This window comes from Cheilinus undulatus, linkage group 24, assembly GCF_018320785.1.
Source record: "Cheilinus undulatus linkage group 24, ASM1832078v1, whole genome shotgun sequence".
Lineage (NCBI taxonomy): Eukaryota > Metazoa > Chordata > Actinopteri > Labriformes > Labridae > Cheilinus > Cheilinus undulatus.
In genome coordinates, this window is record NC_054888.1 from 14,228,210 (window position 1) to 14,243,254 (window position 15,045).

Consider the following 15,045-nt stretch of genomic DNA (forward strand, 5'->3'; position numbering starts at 1 on the left):
AGGCATTTTCCTCACTTGAATACGATTTAATTTTATCTAAAAGCATGCAACAGACTGTAGGATAAGAGGGAAGATTTAGAAGAGAAAGAACAGAGAAAAACAACAGTGCAGAAGGAAAAGATAATACAAACACGGATCGTGGACTCACCTCCTGGGCTGCGTCTGAGGATCAGCTTACGGATTTCATCATAGATAAAGATGAGCAGGGAGTAAGGGAAGGCGCAGAACCACCAGTTGGGCCTGAAAAACACACAGAAAGAGATGAGAAACTGATCTGGTGCCCTCAGGCCTCTCTGAGCTACATGAGCAAGGTGGAATTAGCACAAGTACACAAGTCAGCTAGGCACATTTGAGGCTTTAGTGGAAGCTTTGCTTCAGCTGGGATGTTGAACATGGAGAAAATTCAGAAGCAACAGCATGGCAGACTGACTCCTTTTTTAAGCCTACACCTCTATCACAGAAAATATATACAGTATATCCACAGTGGTTTCTAAACCCTCAGGCCCTCCTATAAAAAAAAAGAAAAAAAAAAATCACACTTTTCCCCTTAAGGCCCTTTTAGGTCTCTGGATATATCTAAAAATATTAAACATGAAAAACAACTTTTAAAAATAATTTTTGCTCATAAACTCCAGAATTAATTTTAACAATTTTAACTATCTAAATGCCAGATTATGTATGTAATGCCACTTCTTGTACAAAAAAATAATTCTTTTTATTTAATGAATGCAAAGTGTTTTATTTTTGTGCAGGGATTATCAGTCTTGGATATGTTGCTGGTAAGAGACAGCACTGATTTTGAAAGATTATTACTTTTTGTGCAATTATAAAAAGTTTTTTACAAAAAACACACACTTTCCCCTGCAACCCTAAAAGGGACACCATAAATTAATAGCCTTGATAGATAATATAAACATTATACACAAATATTGCATTCCAATGATTTTATCAACTTTTTGAACTCGGAAATGAAATTGATTTCAAACGTGTACATTTTTTTTTTGTTTTTGGTTTGCAGACAGATAGAAATGCTCTGGAGGGGTTGGCTGCTTCTTGGTTCCCAAACTTTTTTATGGTGCTAACATGAAAAAAAGGCGACATCTAGCAGTTATATTTTTGTGTGTGATTTGTTTAAATCTTAGAATGATAAGGCTACAGAGGAATAAACAGGATTTCATATTTCTGTATAGCAATGGCAGCAGAATAAAAATAAGTGTTTTTTTTTTTTTTTATGATAGTCAATGGGGCCAAAAAGGGCTCCAATAGGAAGACTGTCAGTTTTTGTCTACACAGAGGAAAATTTTGTCAGCAACAACAAAAATGAATTAAAAATGAAATCTTTGTTGGATATCCTCATCTCAGCTGGCTTCAAAGTGCTTATAGGAGGGCCTGAGGGTTAAATCCAGTCTGTTATGACATGTTGTTTCAATCAGGTTCATCCAAGAAGACTGACAGGTCAGTGCTAAATAGTGTCTGACTGACTGTATCTGTGTCTAACATACTGCCTTACTCAGAATTAAATAAGTCTCCAGTTGTTATATTGTCTGAATGCATTTACTATGAAACATCCATATCAGTAAATGGAGTGTTTTCAGTAAAAGCTTCACACAACATGAGTGGAGAGAAATGATGCCTCTGAATGACAGGGTTACAGAGGAATTAACAGGATTTCGTATTTCTATATTGCAATGGCTGTAAAATGAAAAAAGGTGGTTTTAATGATGGTCAATGAGGCCAAAAAGGGCCCCAGAAGGAAGACTGTCGGTTGTCTGCACAGTGGAAAATTTTGTCTGCACAGTTTGGATGCTGAAATTCCAAAATTCATTAAAAATGGACATCTTTGTCAGATATCCTCATTTCAGCATAACTGCCAAAATACAACAAAAATCAGGGTTTCATATATCAACCTGTAGATACAGCATAGAGCCAGTAGTGAAGGGCATCATGGTCCTTCTTTCCTACCTTACGCTAAAGGTTTGAATCCCTAATTATGTTCTACTTGTAATCATTCAGGTCATTTGTAATATAAACGCTGACATTCTGTCAACTGTTTCTGTGTTAAATGAAAACCGATTGATTGGCTTGCTTTATACCCATACCAACACACCAACACAGGAAATAAGCATGTCTTTCCCATCCGAGGAAAAAAGGCAATACTGGAATACTTTGGTATCAAGTGAAACTGGAGTTTTGTCAAATGCAGAGCCAACAAATTACACAAAGCTTCTTATTTTACCCCTTAAACCACCTGAGAAATAAGTATTTGGTGCTTTACTCACTTTAGAGGGTACATTCTCAGGGCGACGTCCATGCCCGGGCAGTAAGAGAGGAAAGCGGCGAGAGCGGTCTCCTCAAACAGCCCAAAGATCAGAATCTTGTTCCTGAAACACACAAGGAAGAATTATCGTCAAAATAGGACCAAAACAAACTAATTTGATCACCACAGAAGGGCATTTAAATCAAGAATGACTACATAAACTCTAATAGATAATGGTTTTTTTGTTCTTACTTCATGCCCTGCTGGAAGACGGAGTTCCTCCTGGTCTTACAGATGATCAGATCGGCCCACTGCACAATGACGATGCTGACGAAGAAGGCTGTGTGGCAGGTAAACTCGATGATCTTCCTCTGCTCGTAGGTCTAACCAGAAACAGAGGATAACATTTGTTTATATCAGGTTGTGATCACTGAATTATAACCTTTATTTGAGGTAAAACGTCACTGACCCACTGCTGCCCATAGCTGTCCTCCAGATCATTGATGTATTTATTGTCCCAGTTCACTCGGATGCCGATTAGGGTGGCGGGCAGGAAGCCGTTTTCGGCTAAGATCACGAAGTAGGTGAAGAAACCCGCCAGAGCCTGGATCATACCTGCAGGACAGACAAGAGCTCAGAAATCTGACACCAAATCATATCTAAATAAATCATTACTGTGTATAATCTTTGAATAATGCTTTAAATCAGAGTCCCTTTACAGTGGTACACTGCTGAATGAGTATCATTCCATTTAGAATTTGCAATCAATCAATAAATGATTAAAAACCTAGCCTTTGGTCTTTTGGGAAAGATTAATTAGTCTGTCTTTTGCATGAAATTTAGGAATAAAATCTCATTTGATAAATGGCTTAATATGAGATTAGGCTGTTTTCTGTGGAAGTATATGGTGATTGAACATAAAAATGATTTGGGGTTTTTTAAGGCAATTAATTTCAGGGATAATAAGTGGAGAAAAGACATAAAAATCTGGTTTTAAGACTTGAAATGGTTGGCAAGCTGCATAGAGACATTATAGGAAGCAGTGGAATTCAAAACCCGATTGAATATTTCTTCTTATTGCACTGTATTATGTCTTATTGTTACCACACTATAGTTGTTGTTTGTAATTCATAATTATCATATTGTATGAATCATATCTTATCACATTAGTACTGAGTTACATCACTTTTGCATTGTTTCCAATCATAAATGTTATATTTAGTTATAATATCATATGGTATTGTGGCTATATTGTGTTGTATTGTGTTGAAATGTATCAGTGCAGTTCCAGAAGTAAAAACCTCATTCATTTTTTCCATAGCAGATTGGATTATGAGCCGTATTATCCAAAATACCCAAGACAGACTCCCCAAGAGCTACCTAAGTGTAAAACGATGGTAAACACTCCTGTACAAAACAAATGTTTCTGAGATATTAACCTCTGATTAAGAAAAACAAGAGTTTATTCGTGATCTCTGCTAAGAATACTACAGTACCCATAAACCTAGAGTGTGACAGCAACATCTCTGATTGGTGGAGTCTCCAGTTACAATGAAGTGTCTACCACACCCACGAACAACGGCTGTCTGTTAGTGATGACGTTCATGTGGCCGAGGCATGAAGCGATGAACTTAAGCTACGATATACTAAGAACGCAATGGATTATGGGACATATAGTTCCTTCAGCCTTGAGAGAAATATCTTCACAGTTTTGTACCAGTGTTTAGTTTCGTCTCAGTCTTAGTCTTTAGATTAAATGGCTTTTAGTTTTAGTCACATTTTAGTCATTTCTACCCTTTGAATTTTAGTTGACAAAACTCAAACATTTTAGTCTAGTTTTAGTCCAAGCATTTATTAACTTGCCTAAATCTGGTACCAAATCATGGTAGTGTGTCCTAAGCCTAACCTGGGGTCCCTGCTTTCTACAGCTGAGAGGTAGAATAGCTACAGATGCATTGCATTTTAACAGATTTACCCACAATGGAGAAATAGCATGGATTTTCAATGTCTGACGAAAACTAAATCACATCTTAGTCTAATTTAAATAATTTTGACAAAAACTAAACTTACTTTTGTCAGATTTAGCCATCAAAGATCTGTTTTTGGCAAGTCTTGGTCTAGTCCTTTTCATGGGAGAAGTGTATTGATGACCATTTTAAGTCATAGTTTTAGTCGATGAAATTGACAGTTTTGTACCTTTGCTGTTTTCTTCATTTCCAAATGCGTTATAAAAGTTTTAAAGTCAAGACTACACATTTAGCTGGTAAGATTGGTTCACACATTCAAAGTGTTGTAATAAGAATTTCTGGGAATGTCTATGGGGAGTTTGAATGCTGAATTATACTTCTGGAAACAGAGCTGCCAACGAAAAAGTGGGTGGGACTTCTGAGCTTGAATGTATATCATACCGCAAACTTATTTAATTGCATTATTACTGTGTTGCATCATATTGCATCATTAGAGTATTGTATCATCGTGTGTTGCATGGATTTGTATTGTATCATTATCCTGTGTTATAGCATTGTTTTATAACTGAATTGGATAACATCACATCATCATTGTAATGTTTCATATTATCATCGTATTGTTACAGCAAGACTACATAGTTATTCTAATATTTTATATCTTCATTATCATAATGCATCATGAATTGAATTAAATTGAATGAACTGAATTGAAGGGTCGTGTGAATTGAATGATTGCATTCAGTTTTGTGTTTTTGTGATTAAAAAGTCAGCAGAAATGTCTTTACAACAAACTTTGCAACTTGGAGAAGAAATCATTTCAGCCACATGTGTTTGCTTGTTTTCTGCTCTTATAAGGCAGTCGAAGAAGTCCTGGAGGGTCAGGTTATTCCTGGCTTCATTACCGAAGAGGGAGAAATCAAAAGCCAGAGGCACAGCTCCGTCATCACAAAAACACACACATACTGCTCTCTATCAGTCTGAGCCTATTTCTGGTGCATGCCTCTCGTACAGTTATCGTGGACCACCCAGATCAAGAGCTGCCCCTTCAGAAAAATCTAACAAAGGAGACACGGGCGGCATTTTCCATGTCTGGTATAGCTGCGTGAATAAAAGCCTCTGTTTACCGATTTGTCCGTAGGCTATGCTGATGAGCCTCTCGTTCACCAGTTTGTCTGTTTTGGGGTTTCTGGGCTGTCTCTTCATGATGTCGCTCTCAGCTGCTTCGTAAGCCAGGGAGATGGCAGGGACCTGGAGGACAGACATAGATGTGAGGACTGAGCAAGTTGAGACAATGACGGCTAAAACAAGCATCAAATTAATACACAAAGGCCTCAAGAGAATGTAGAAAACCTTAAAATAAATCCAGTTATATTTGACATAAATTCACCAGTCATCATAAAACTTTATGGACATTTTAAACCAAATGAATGTAATCTTGTCTTGACGGAGTAGACAAAAACACTGACAGAGTTGACAATCAACTGACGGAGCAGACATTCAATTGACAGATTAGACAATCAACTGACGGATTAGACAATCAACTGATGGACTTGACAATCAACTGACAGAGTTGACAAAGGGGATAAAAAGTCATGCCTCTAACTAGCTTTTTATCTGAAGTAATTATCTGATTTGACTATAGATTGAGGAAAATGACAAAAGGGAAAGGTGAAAATTGTATCCCTGCTAGCTCTAAATACTATGTTTTTATTTTGCTATCATTGGATTTTTTAATTTCGAGCATTCTTATTAATATGTATATATATATATATTTATAGAATTGTATTTGGATTGTGGCTCCTGCAAAGGCTTTTTTCCCTAAAAATTAGCTATCAGGAAGAGTAACACTGCTCTTATGAATAATAAGGTACTGAAATCTAATTTATTCTTAGTAACAGATATTATACAAGTTCATGTATCATAATCAGTATCAGGAAGTGGAACTGGAGAATTTTAGCTGCACAAAGATTTAACTGGCACCCGTCTTTACCATGTCAGTTCCCAGGTCAATACAGAGGATGGTGACGGTTCCCAGAGGCAGGGGGATGTTGACCATGATGAAGAGCAGGAAGGGGGTGATCTCAGGGATGTTACTGGTCAGAGTGTAGGCGATGGACTTCTTCAAGTTGTCAAAGATAAGACGACCTGAGGAGAACATGCAAGCGATTATTATTCAACTCATTTTTACTCTCAGACTGAATGAGATCATTTAGCCTGCTTATTAAAGGCACAGTACCTTCTTCCACTCCGGTAACGATGGAGGCAAAGTTGTCGTCCAGCAGGATCATGTCAGCGGCTTGTTTGGAGACATCAGATCCAGCGATACCCATAGCAACACCAATGTCAGCCTTCTTCAGAGCAGGAGAGTCGTTCACACCGTCACCTGTCACGGCTACAATCGCTCCCTGCAAAGAGACGACATGCGAGGATAATATTAATGTACTCAGAAAAATGAAAAGAAAAGAGGGGAGGCTTTTATTGTATTTAGGAGGAGTCGGGGTGGTTTGTTTGTGCATAGAGAGACGTTCAGAGAAAGTAACAGGTGTCACTTTCTTTTCAGAAAGGATTTGACATTCATGCTGTTGAGTGACATTTCAATTTTCTGAAGTTACACTACGTCGCACGGAATAATTTCCTGTTGTGTGAGAGAAAAGAATCATTTTTCAAAAGGTTTCAGGGCAATTCTGCTTTATTTGACAGAACAGAGGAATGCGATAAAAGCGAATAAGACGGCGGGGGGGATCAGTCGAGCTTGGCGCCTGGGCAGAAATGTGAATGTCTGGTTTTGAAGATAGTCAGAGGGTGCGCTGTATGCCAAGTACAGATATGGGATTTCCTTAAAAAGAGAACAAAAGGCACCTCTTTTACGTTATAGTAATTACTTTGGGTTATATTTATAACAAATTTAATCAATCAAATCATAAAAGTCCTTCTAAATGTGTGGATTTATCCACATGATACATCAAATCTTTGCATTTAAACACATTATAATTTGAAATATAACCTCATTAAAAACAAACCGAGTATGATTTGAAACCAAATCCCCTCCGGGAGTTATCTGCTATTCTCTTAAATACATTATTTTAATTACCTCAGCAAATGTATGAGTCTTTCAGTTGTGATTGATCATAACTGACCCCAGTTCACTTTTAATTTATGAATTTAATACCAAACCCAATTTACCATTGAGAGATCCTTGGGCCATTTTGTTAAATTTGATATGTATATTTCAGACCTAAGTATTTTTAAAAGACTGACTCATTTAAAATGGAAAAAAAAACCAATTTATAAGATTTTTCAGCTGATTTTAGGAAGCAGGCATTTTTTGTCCTTAGGACCACAAGTGTTTGTGAGTTTTTGTATTTTTCAAATCTGACACTGCTAAAACAAACAAAAAACAAACAAAAAAAAGGCACCAAAATCAATGTTGCTGCCAATCTTGATATATCTCAGGGATTAACAACAACAATAATAATAAAAAACTCATTGAAATGGAAATTATTATTTTTTTCTCTCTTTTTTGATTAAAAAGCAGTGGAACATACTGGCCTTTAAAGGGTTAAAATCCTAAAAAAAATAATAATAATAAAATAAAATAAAATTGATAAGTATATTTCAGGCTCAAGTAGTCTTAAATGGTTGACTTATTTAATGTGGGAAAATAAAAAAAACATAAATAATATTTTTTATAGCAGAGTTTAGGAAGCTGATACTTTCTGTCATTCGGACTTGGAGTGTGAGTTTTTTTTTTAATCTGACACTGTATAAAAAATAGTAATGCTTTAAAATCAATGTTGCTGCCAATCATTGACCCATCTCAGAGCCTGATTATAATTATAAGCAAATACTCCTTGAGATGTTATTTATGGAAATTACTATTACTATATTTTTTTTAGGAAAACAGTGGAGTTGTGTAAACATACTGGACTTTAAAGGGTTAAAATCACACAAATATAATTCATATTTAATGTGTTTATTTCAGACTGGAGTAGTTTTAGAAGGCTTTCTCAATTAAAGTGGAAAAAATATTATATATTATTTTTAAATCAGTTTTTGGGAAGTGGTCCTTTTTAGGGAAAAATGCCTCAAAAATCAAAGACTCAGGAATGAAACTGGAACTATTAACTATTGCTTCTAAGTCGCCCTTTATTAAAACTTTCATATCAATAAATCAAACCAGCCTTCACAACAGTAGAAAGTTTATCCTGCCTACTGCTGCATCTGTGAATATTAATGTGTGGTCGAGGTCACAGCATGACAGATGCTACGCCTGATTATTCTGCCAACTCAGTCATCAGAGCACAGCAATAATCATAAATAAGCACCGGGGGGACAGGGATATCAAATATTCACATATGAATTTACATAATAAGGCGCAACACATGCTGCGTTTGCCAAACTGTACAACAGCGCAGCAGTTCAAACACCACAGAGGCACATAAGAGTGGGAACATCTCCCTGACACACAAACGCCTCCTTGTTTGTTTTGCTCCTACCTGTCTCTGGCAGCCCTCCACAATGATCAGCTTCTGCTGCGGGGAGGTTCTTGCAAACACGATTTCGGTGTGGTACTTCAGGATGTCATCGAGCTGCTCTGCGGTGAGATCCTTCAGGTCTCCACCATGGACGACGCAAGCCTTGGCATCTCTACATCATATACAAAGATACAAGTGTTGTCTTAAGGCGGTACTCAAAGTGAAGCACAAAAAAGCTGAATCAGTACACACAGATTAAGAATCAAACATGGTTAAAACAAAATGGGGCCCAAGGTTCTTTAAGTACAGCGTTTAGGGTGTTGCAGGAAGGTGGAACAGATCTCGGCCCAGAACACAACCCTGGGGTACCCCAATTGCATTTTCAAGGTATAATTTACACACTAAATTGCAAAATATTACAAATCATTACACACAGAGACGCAATATCATAATTGGAATGGGAAAAATGCCACACATCTGATTCAAAGACATTTAGAACACAATGGGTCCTAAAACATCACCTTGGGGTACTCCAAATTAAGCTTTTAAGGGTATTTACATATAAAGTTACAAAATAGCAGAGTCACTGGACATGGATGAGGATATTATCTCAGCATTGGGTAAAAAACAAACTCTACATTTAAATCAAACACACTTGGAATAGCATGGGGCCCGGGACACCCCTCTGAGGCACTCCAAATGCAGTTCTTTAAGGTATTTTCGTACTAAAGTGCTAATATTGGAGTTGTCGGGCATGGAATTAACATGGCAAAGCAGATGGATTTACCAGACTCCATCTTGAAAAGCTCCAATCCAGAATGCTGTTTGGACCAATCAGTGTCATTTGAGGAGAATTAGGCTGTAGCTATAGGCTGGGTTTAGTTATACTAGCTGCTATGGCGTCCTCCGGTGTGGTCATTAGCTTGGATTTTGCGGCAGTTTTATCGTAACTGGACCACTTTTCTGTATGAACTAAAAACATACAGAAAAGATGTTTGCACTCTCTGAGATTGTGATCATTACAGGGTGGTGGTTGGCTGTACTGTGAGTGGTTGTATATAATGGCTGCTAGTGGAATGATTAGCTCAGACTTAGCCACAGCGGGGGTTTTGTCAGAACTGGACCCCATTCCTGTTTCAAAACAAGAGCAAAGAGCCACACTGAGAGCTTTTGATGGTGGAAAATATGTTTTCGCCTTCACCCGCTTCACCTCCCCCACCTCAGTCACCTCCTTTACAGCATAAACCTTGTTTATAAATCTCATCATCTTATCTTTATGTTTAAGGAATTTAAAATTGCTAATGCTGTTAACAGATATAAAAATACAAAGAAAAACAAAGCCCATTAAAGTAAGCCTTATCTATTTAACTGGCCATGGTCAGAAAATAGTGAGTAGTATTAGATTTATTTACTGTACCCTGGCAAAAACTACAACTTATGAATGATTTTGAGATGCTATAGTACTGTAGCATAAAACCATACCGTGGGTTAACTTCATTGATTGGGATGTTCAGACGTGCAGCAATGTCTTCAACAGTCTCATTGCCTTCAGAGATGATACCCACACCTTTAGCAATGGCCTTAGCTGTGATTGGATGATCACCTGTTACCATGATGACCTAAAATAAAGCACATTTTCTTACACTTAAACATTTGAATTGGTATTTTATGCATATTGCCGTGTAAATTGTATCTCTACTGGCTCTACCTTAATTCCAGCGCTTCTGCATTTGCCGACAGCGTCGGGCACCGCAGCACGAGGAGGGTCTATCATGGACATGAGGCCGATGAAGCACAGGTTCTCAGTGGGGAAGTTCACCTCGTCAGTATCAAAAGCAAAGCCCTCTGGGAACTGGTCGTCGGGAAGGTTGAAATGGCAGAAACCTGAGTAAAATCAAACATGAAAGCGTCTTATTTTCAGAGGTAACCTTGGGTTGTAATTTCGATTTTCTGATCTCATTCCTTACCCAGCACTCTCTCTCCAAGACCTCCCAGTTCCAGGTAGGCGTTCTGAAAAGCGTCTTTCATCTCGTCGTCCAGAGGCTGCTCTTTGCCTTGCATCATGATGGAGGAGCAGCGGTCCAAAATCCTCTCCGGGGCTCCTTTCATGACCAGCAAGTGCTTGGACTCACCTTCAGTGTTGCTGTTTTTGTGAATGGAAAGCTACGGGCACAAAAGGAAACATTTGGTAAGAGTTAAAAGAAGCCAAAGCAGCTTTGACATTTAGAGCTTTCCTAGGAAGAAAATAAGCAGACAGGCTATGGAGGGAGTCCATTTCTAGCAATAAAATAAATTCATATTGTCCCTAAAGGTCATATTATGATCGATTCTTGGGCTGTGTCTTGTGCAGAGATCATTTTTATATTGTGAATTTACTGTCAACATGAGGAGAAAACAACTCGACGTGTAATATGTCACTGATCTCATGACATTTTCAAACAATTACACTAATTTTGTAGATACAAACATCCATTATATCAGCCGGTTAAGCTGCAGGCTAGCCTTCTCTTTGCATACCTGGTACTTGTTAGTAGAGTTGAAAGGAATCTCAGCTATTTTGGGGCTTTTCTCCCGCATTTCCTGGACTGATCCGCAGCAGAGCTCGATGCATTTCAGCAGAGCTGACTCCGAGGCATCACCAGCAACGTCTCTCTGCAAGGAGAAGAAAATGTTACTTGTATGCACATGGTTTGTGCTTAATGTGAAATAACTAAATGGCTCATGAGTGCACACGAGAATGCAAAAACATAGGAAGCAGGAATTACTCCTTTGGGAAAAAGGCCTTGAGAGAAAAATGCTAATTTTCCCCATTCTGCGATCATAATTAGCGGCCTTGATAAACACCAACCCCTTGTTTACTCTCCTCTCGCTCTTGTAACAGTGTCTGAGAGAAAAATAATGAGCAGTGAGAGGAGAGTGACTAGTAATTAGAGCCGCCACGCCGGCCAGACATTTACAGGTGATTAACACACACAGATACATGCACACACGCAGACACACACACGTTAACAGGTTATTAACACAAGCGTGGAAACGAGACACCGGGCTCCAAGGAAAGTCTGGACGCCAAGAGACTGCTCTTACTCCTGGGTGGGTGTGTTTGTCCGTTTCAGTGAGTGGAGTTGGGAATCATTATGTGGTAGCAAGATGTGTGTGAATGCAACAGGGAGCGATACGAGCTGGAAAACAAGCTGATGGCACACATATATTGTTGATGGTTTATCTGCAGAGAACCAAATGTCTGAGGGGACAATAAAGGGGAAAACAAAACTTCTTTGTATTCATCTTTTGTTTTATTTGTTGGGTTTCAGTGTTTCTGAGACTTCTGAAACTTTATCTCAAAACAAAGTGTTCGACATATTGTTTCCTATCATATCATTTTGGGTTGTTTCATGTCATCTCATGTATTATCATATTATATCAAACCATGCCATACTATAATATTTTGTGTCCTATTCCATTGTATTGTACAATATCAAACAGTCCCATACTGTATTGCATCACACCATATGGTATGGTATCGTAACGTACCCTATTGTAGCATATTTTACCAAAATATATGGTGTCTAATGGTGTCTCATCCAAAGGAAAAGAAAGGAAAGAAAAACATATGTTACATAACGCAACGCAACATAACGCAACATAACATAACGAAATGTAAAAATAAGTAACAAAACGGAACAAAACAAAACGGAACAATACTAAATGTAAGATAAAAAACAAAAAACGTAATGAAACAAAACTTAACGCAACAAAATGTAACACAACAAAACAAAAAATGTAGCATGACAAAACAAAACGTAACATAAAATGTAACAAAACAAAAAAGGTAATGAAACAAAACTTAATGTAGCATAATGTCATGTATTGTATTATATTATATTATTACTTATCATACAGAATGGTATCAAACTGTATGTTCTTGAAATGAAAGGGGGGAAAAGGAAATGCAAGGTAAGGCAGTGCAAGGCAAGGAAAAAGGGAAGGAAAAAAATAGAAGAAAAGAAGATAAAAGAAAAGAAAATAATAGAGAAAAGGGAAAGGAGGGGAAAGGAAAAGAAGTATCTTATCCTCACATGACGACACTTTAGGTAACGTAACGAAACTCAATGAAACATAACGTAACGCAGCGTACTGTAAGGCAACACAATGCAATCTGATGTATGTTATCGCAATGTGATGTAATGTTACGTTGAGTTACACAACAAAACAAAAAAGGTTTAGCAAACTAAACACAATGTAACAGAGTGTATCATAACAAAGTGTAACATAACAAAGCGTAACGTAACAAAACGTAACGCAATGTAATGTATCATATATTTTTATGTTCTTTTGGGTATCAAATTGTGTGGTCATGAAATGAAAGGAAAGAAAAGGAAAGGAAATGCAAGGTAAGAAAAGAATATAAAAAGAAAAGAAAGGAAAGCTAAAGAAGACAAGAAAAAGACAAGAAAAGGCCCAAGTACCATACCAAACCGTAACGTTTTCTATTGTAACATAATGACACTTTATATAACATGATGTTACATAATGAAAGCGCAAGATAATGTAATGCAACGTAACGCAAGCAACACAATTCAACAAAATGTATGGCATCGTAACGTAACATTACTAAAAGTTATGAAACAAAACAAAACAAAACAGAACGAAAGGTATCAATAATAAATCAAATGTAATGTAACAAAACGTAATGTATCGTATTATATTTTCACGTACCATCCAGTATCAAGGTGTATTTTGAAAAGGAAAAAAAAGGAAAAGAAAAAGAAAAAAAAGACAAAAAGGATAGAAAAGGCCTGTATACCATAACAAATTGTAATGTAAAATATCATCACATAATGTAATGTAACATAACAAAACTAAACGCAACATCATGTAACACAATGCAAGAAAATGCGATGCAATGTATTGTATCGTAATGTTACATAACGTTACACTTAGTTACATAACTTTGTTATGTAACAAAATGTAATGAAATGGAACGTAATGTATAGTATTGTATTTTTATATCATATCAAACTGACTTTAAACGTTTCTTTGAAGTTAGACATCTTGCCTCAGCCTTGTTACAATTAAAAACACACTCATCCTTCCTGAAATAAACAAACAGGTGTTGGCATTACCAGAAATTCAATGGTGCCGGATGAAGGAAACAAGGACAGTAAGAAAAAGAACAATTGTTTGGTTTTATTGTTATTTCTGGAACTAATAGGAAAAGGGCATATTTGAGCTGGAAAATGAGTCAGCAGTACTGAAGTTTTAAATTCTGCCCACATAATGAGGACACAAACTAAAGGCCTGGATCAACAAAAAGGCTCTCTTATCGTTCCACAAAAGATAATGCAGACTCCTGCTTTTAAGTTTGCAGAGCTCATTATCTCATTAATTACATATTTATGAAAGTCAACAGAGAAAGAGGAGAAGAGGGGATATCGTACCTTCAGGATGGGAACGTTGCTCTGCTCAGCCAGGAAGACGGCGCGGTTGCAAAGTCCAGCGATCCTGGCCAAGCACGCCCAGGTGGCAGAGCTCCTGTCGAAGGAAGTCCCACTCTGGTTCTCGGTGGTGTCGGCCTCGTGGATCTGGTTGTCGAACCACATGTGGGCCACAGTCATCCTGTTCTGGGTCAGGGTGCCGGTCTTATCGGAGCAGATGGTGGAGGTGGAACCCAGGGTCTCCACAGCTTCCAAATTCTTCACCAGGCAGTTCTTCTTGGCCATACGCTTGGCAGTCAGAGTCAGACACACCTAGGGATGGGATTTCCTTGCTTAGTCAGAGGTTCAAAGATCCAAACTAGACTTTAATGCTAAATCAACACCAGGACTCACAGTGACAGTAGCGAGGAGACCTTCTGGCACGTTGGCGACAATGATACCAATGAGGAAGATGACAGCCTCCAGCCAGGTGTATCCAAGGATGAGAGAGAGGATGAAGAAGGTAACGCCAAGGAAAACTGCCACACCAGTAATGATGTGGATGAAATGCTCAATCTCGATGGAGATGGGGGTACGTCCCACTTCCAAACCTGAGGCCAGGGTGGCGATACGACCCATGACGGTACGATCTCCAGTGCTGATCACGATACCACGAGCAGTTCCTGCAACAATGAAAATAATCTGCTTTTATCTTAAAACAGACTGTAATGTCCATACTTAAGAGACTTTCTTTAATCTGTTTTGACCAAAAAATCAAAGGCAGGAACTTGGGGGCACCCTTGTCCTAAAAAGTCTGTTTTAGATTCTACGTAGCATTATTTGGTTGGAGTTAAATGAAAGCAGCTATATTTCATGACACTTGAGGAAAGTTTCTAAGTATGGTAACGGAAGAGGGAACTGAACTGTAGCAT

At 37.9% G+C, this 15,045-nt stretch overlaps 1 protein-coding gene across 1 annotated transcript in view; it reads right to left on the reverse strand.

Annotated features, from left to right (window-relative positions):
- Nucleotides 1-15,045, reverse strand: part of LOC121506174 (sodium/potassium-transporting ATPase subunit alpha-1) — a 43,154-nt gene that overhangs the window by 424 nt on the left and 27,685 nt on the right. The window contains exons 9-22 of the mRNA XM_041781820.1: nucleotides 14,528-14,796; nucleotides 14,138-14,446; nucleotides 11,217-11,351; nucleotides 10,667-10,862; nucleotides 10,408-10,583; nucleotides 10,182-10,318; nucleotides 8,721-8,871; nucleotides 6,461-6,629; nucleotides 6,215-6,369; nucleotides 5,349-5,472; nucleotides 2,727-2,872; nucleotides 2,510-2,640; nucleotides 2,280-2,381; nucleotides 149-240 (exon numbers count right to left, since the gene is read on the reverse strand). Of these exons, the coding sequence (XP_041637754.1) occupies nucleotides 149-240; nucleotides 2,280-2,381; nucleotides 2,510-2,640; nucleotides 2,727-2,872; nucleotides 5,349-5,472; nucleotides 6,215-6,369; nucleotides 6,461-6,629; nucleotides 8,721-8,871; nucleotides 10,182-10,318; nucleotides 10,408-10,583; nucleotides 10,667-10,862; nucleotides 11,217-11,351; nucleotides 14,138-14,446; nucleotides 14,528-14,796 (2,292 nt within the window). The remainder of the gene's footprint in view (nucleotides 1-148; nucleotides 241-2,279; nucleotides 2,382-2,509; nucleotides 2,641-2,726; nucleotides 2,873-5,348; nucleotides 5,473-6,214; nucleotides 6,370-6,460; nucleotides 6,630-8,720; nucleotides 8,872-10,181; nucleotides 10,319-10,407; nucleotides 10,584-10,666; nucleotides 10,863-11,216; nucleotides 11,352-14,137; nucleotides 14,447-14,527; nucleotides 14,797-15,045) is intronic.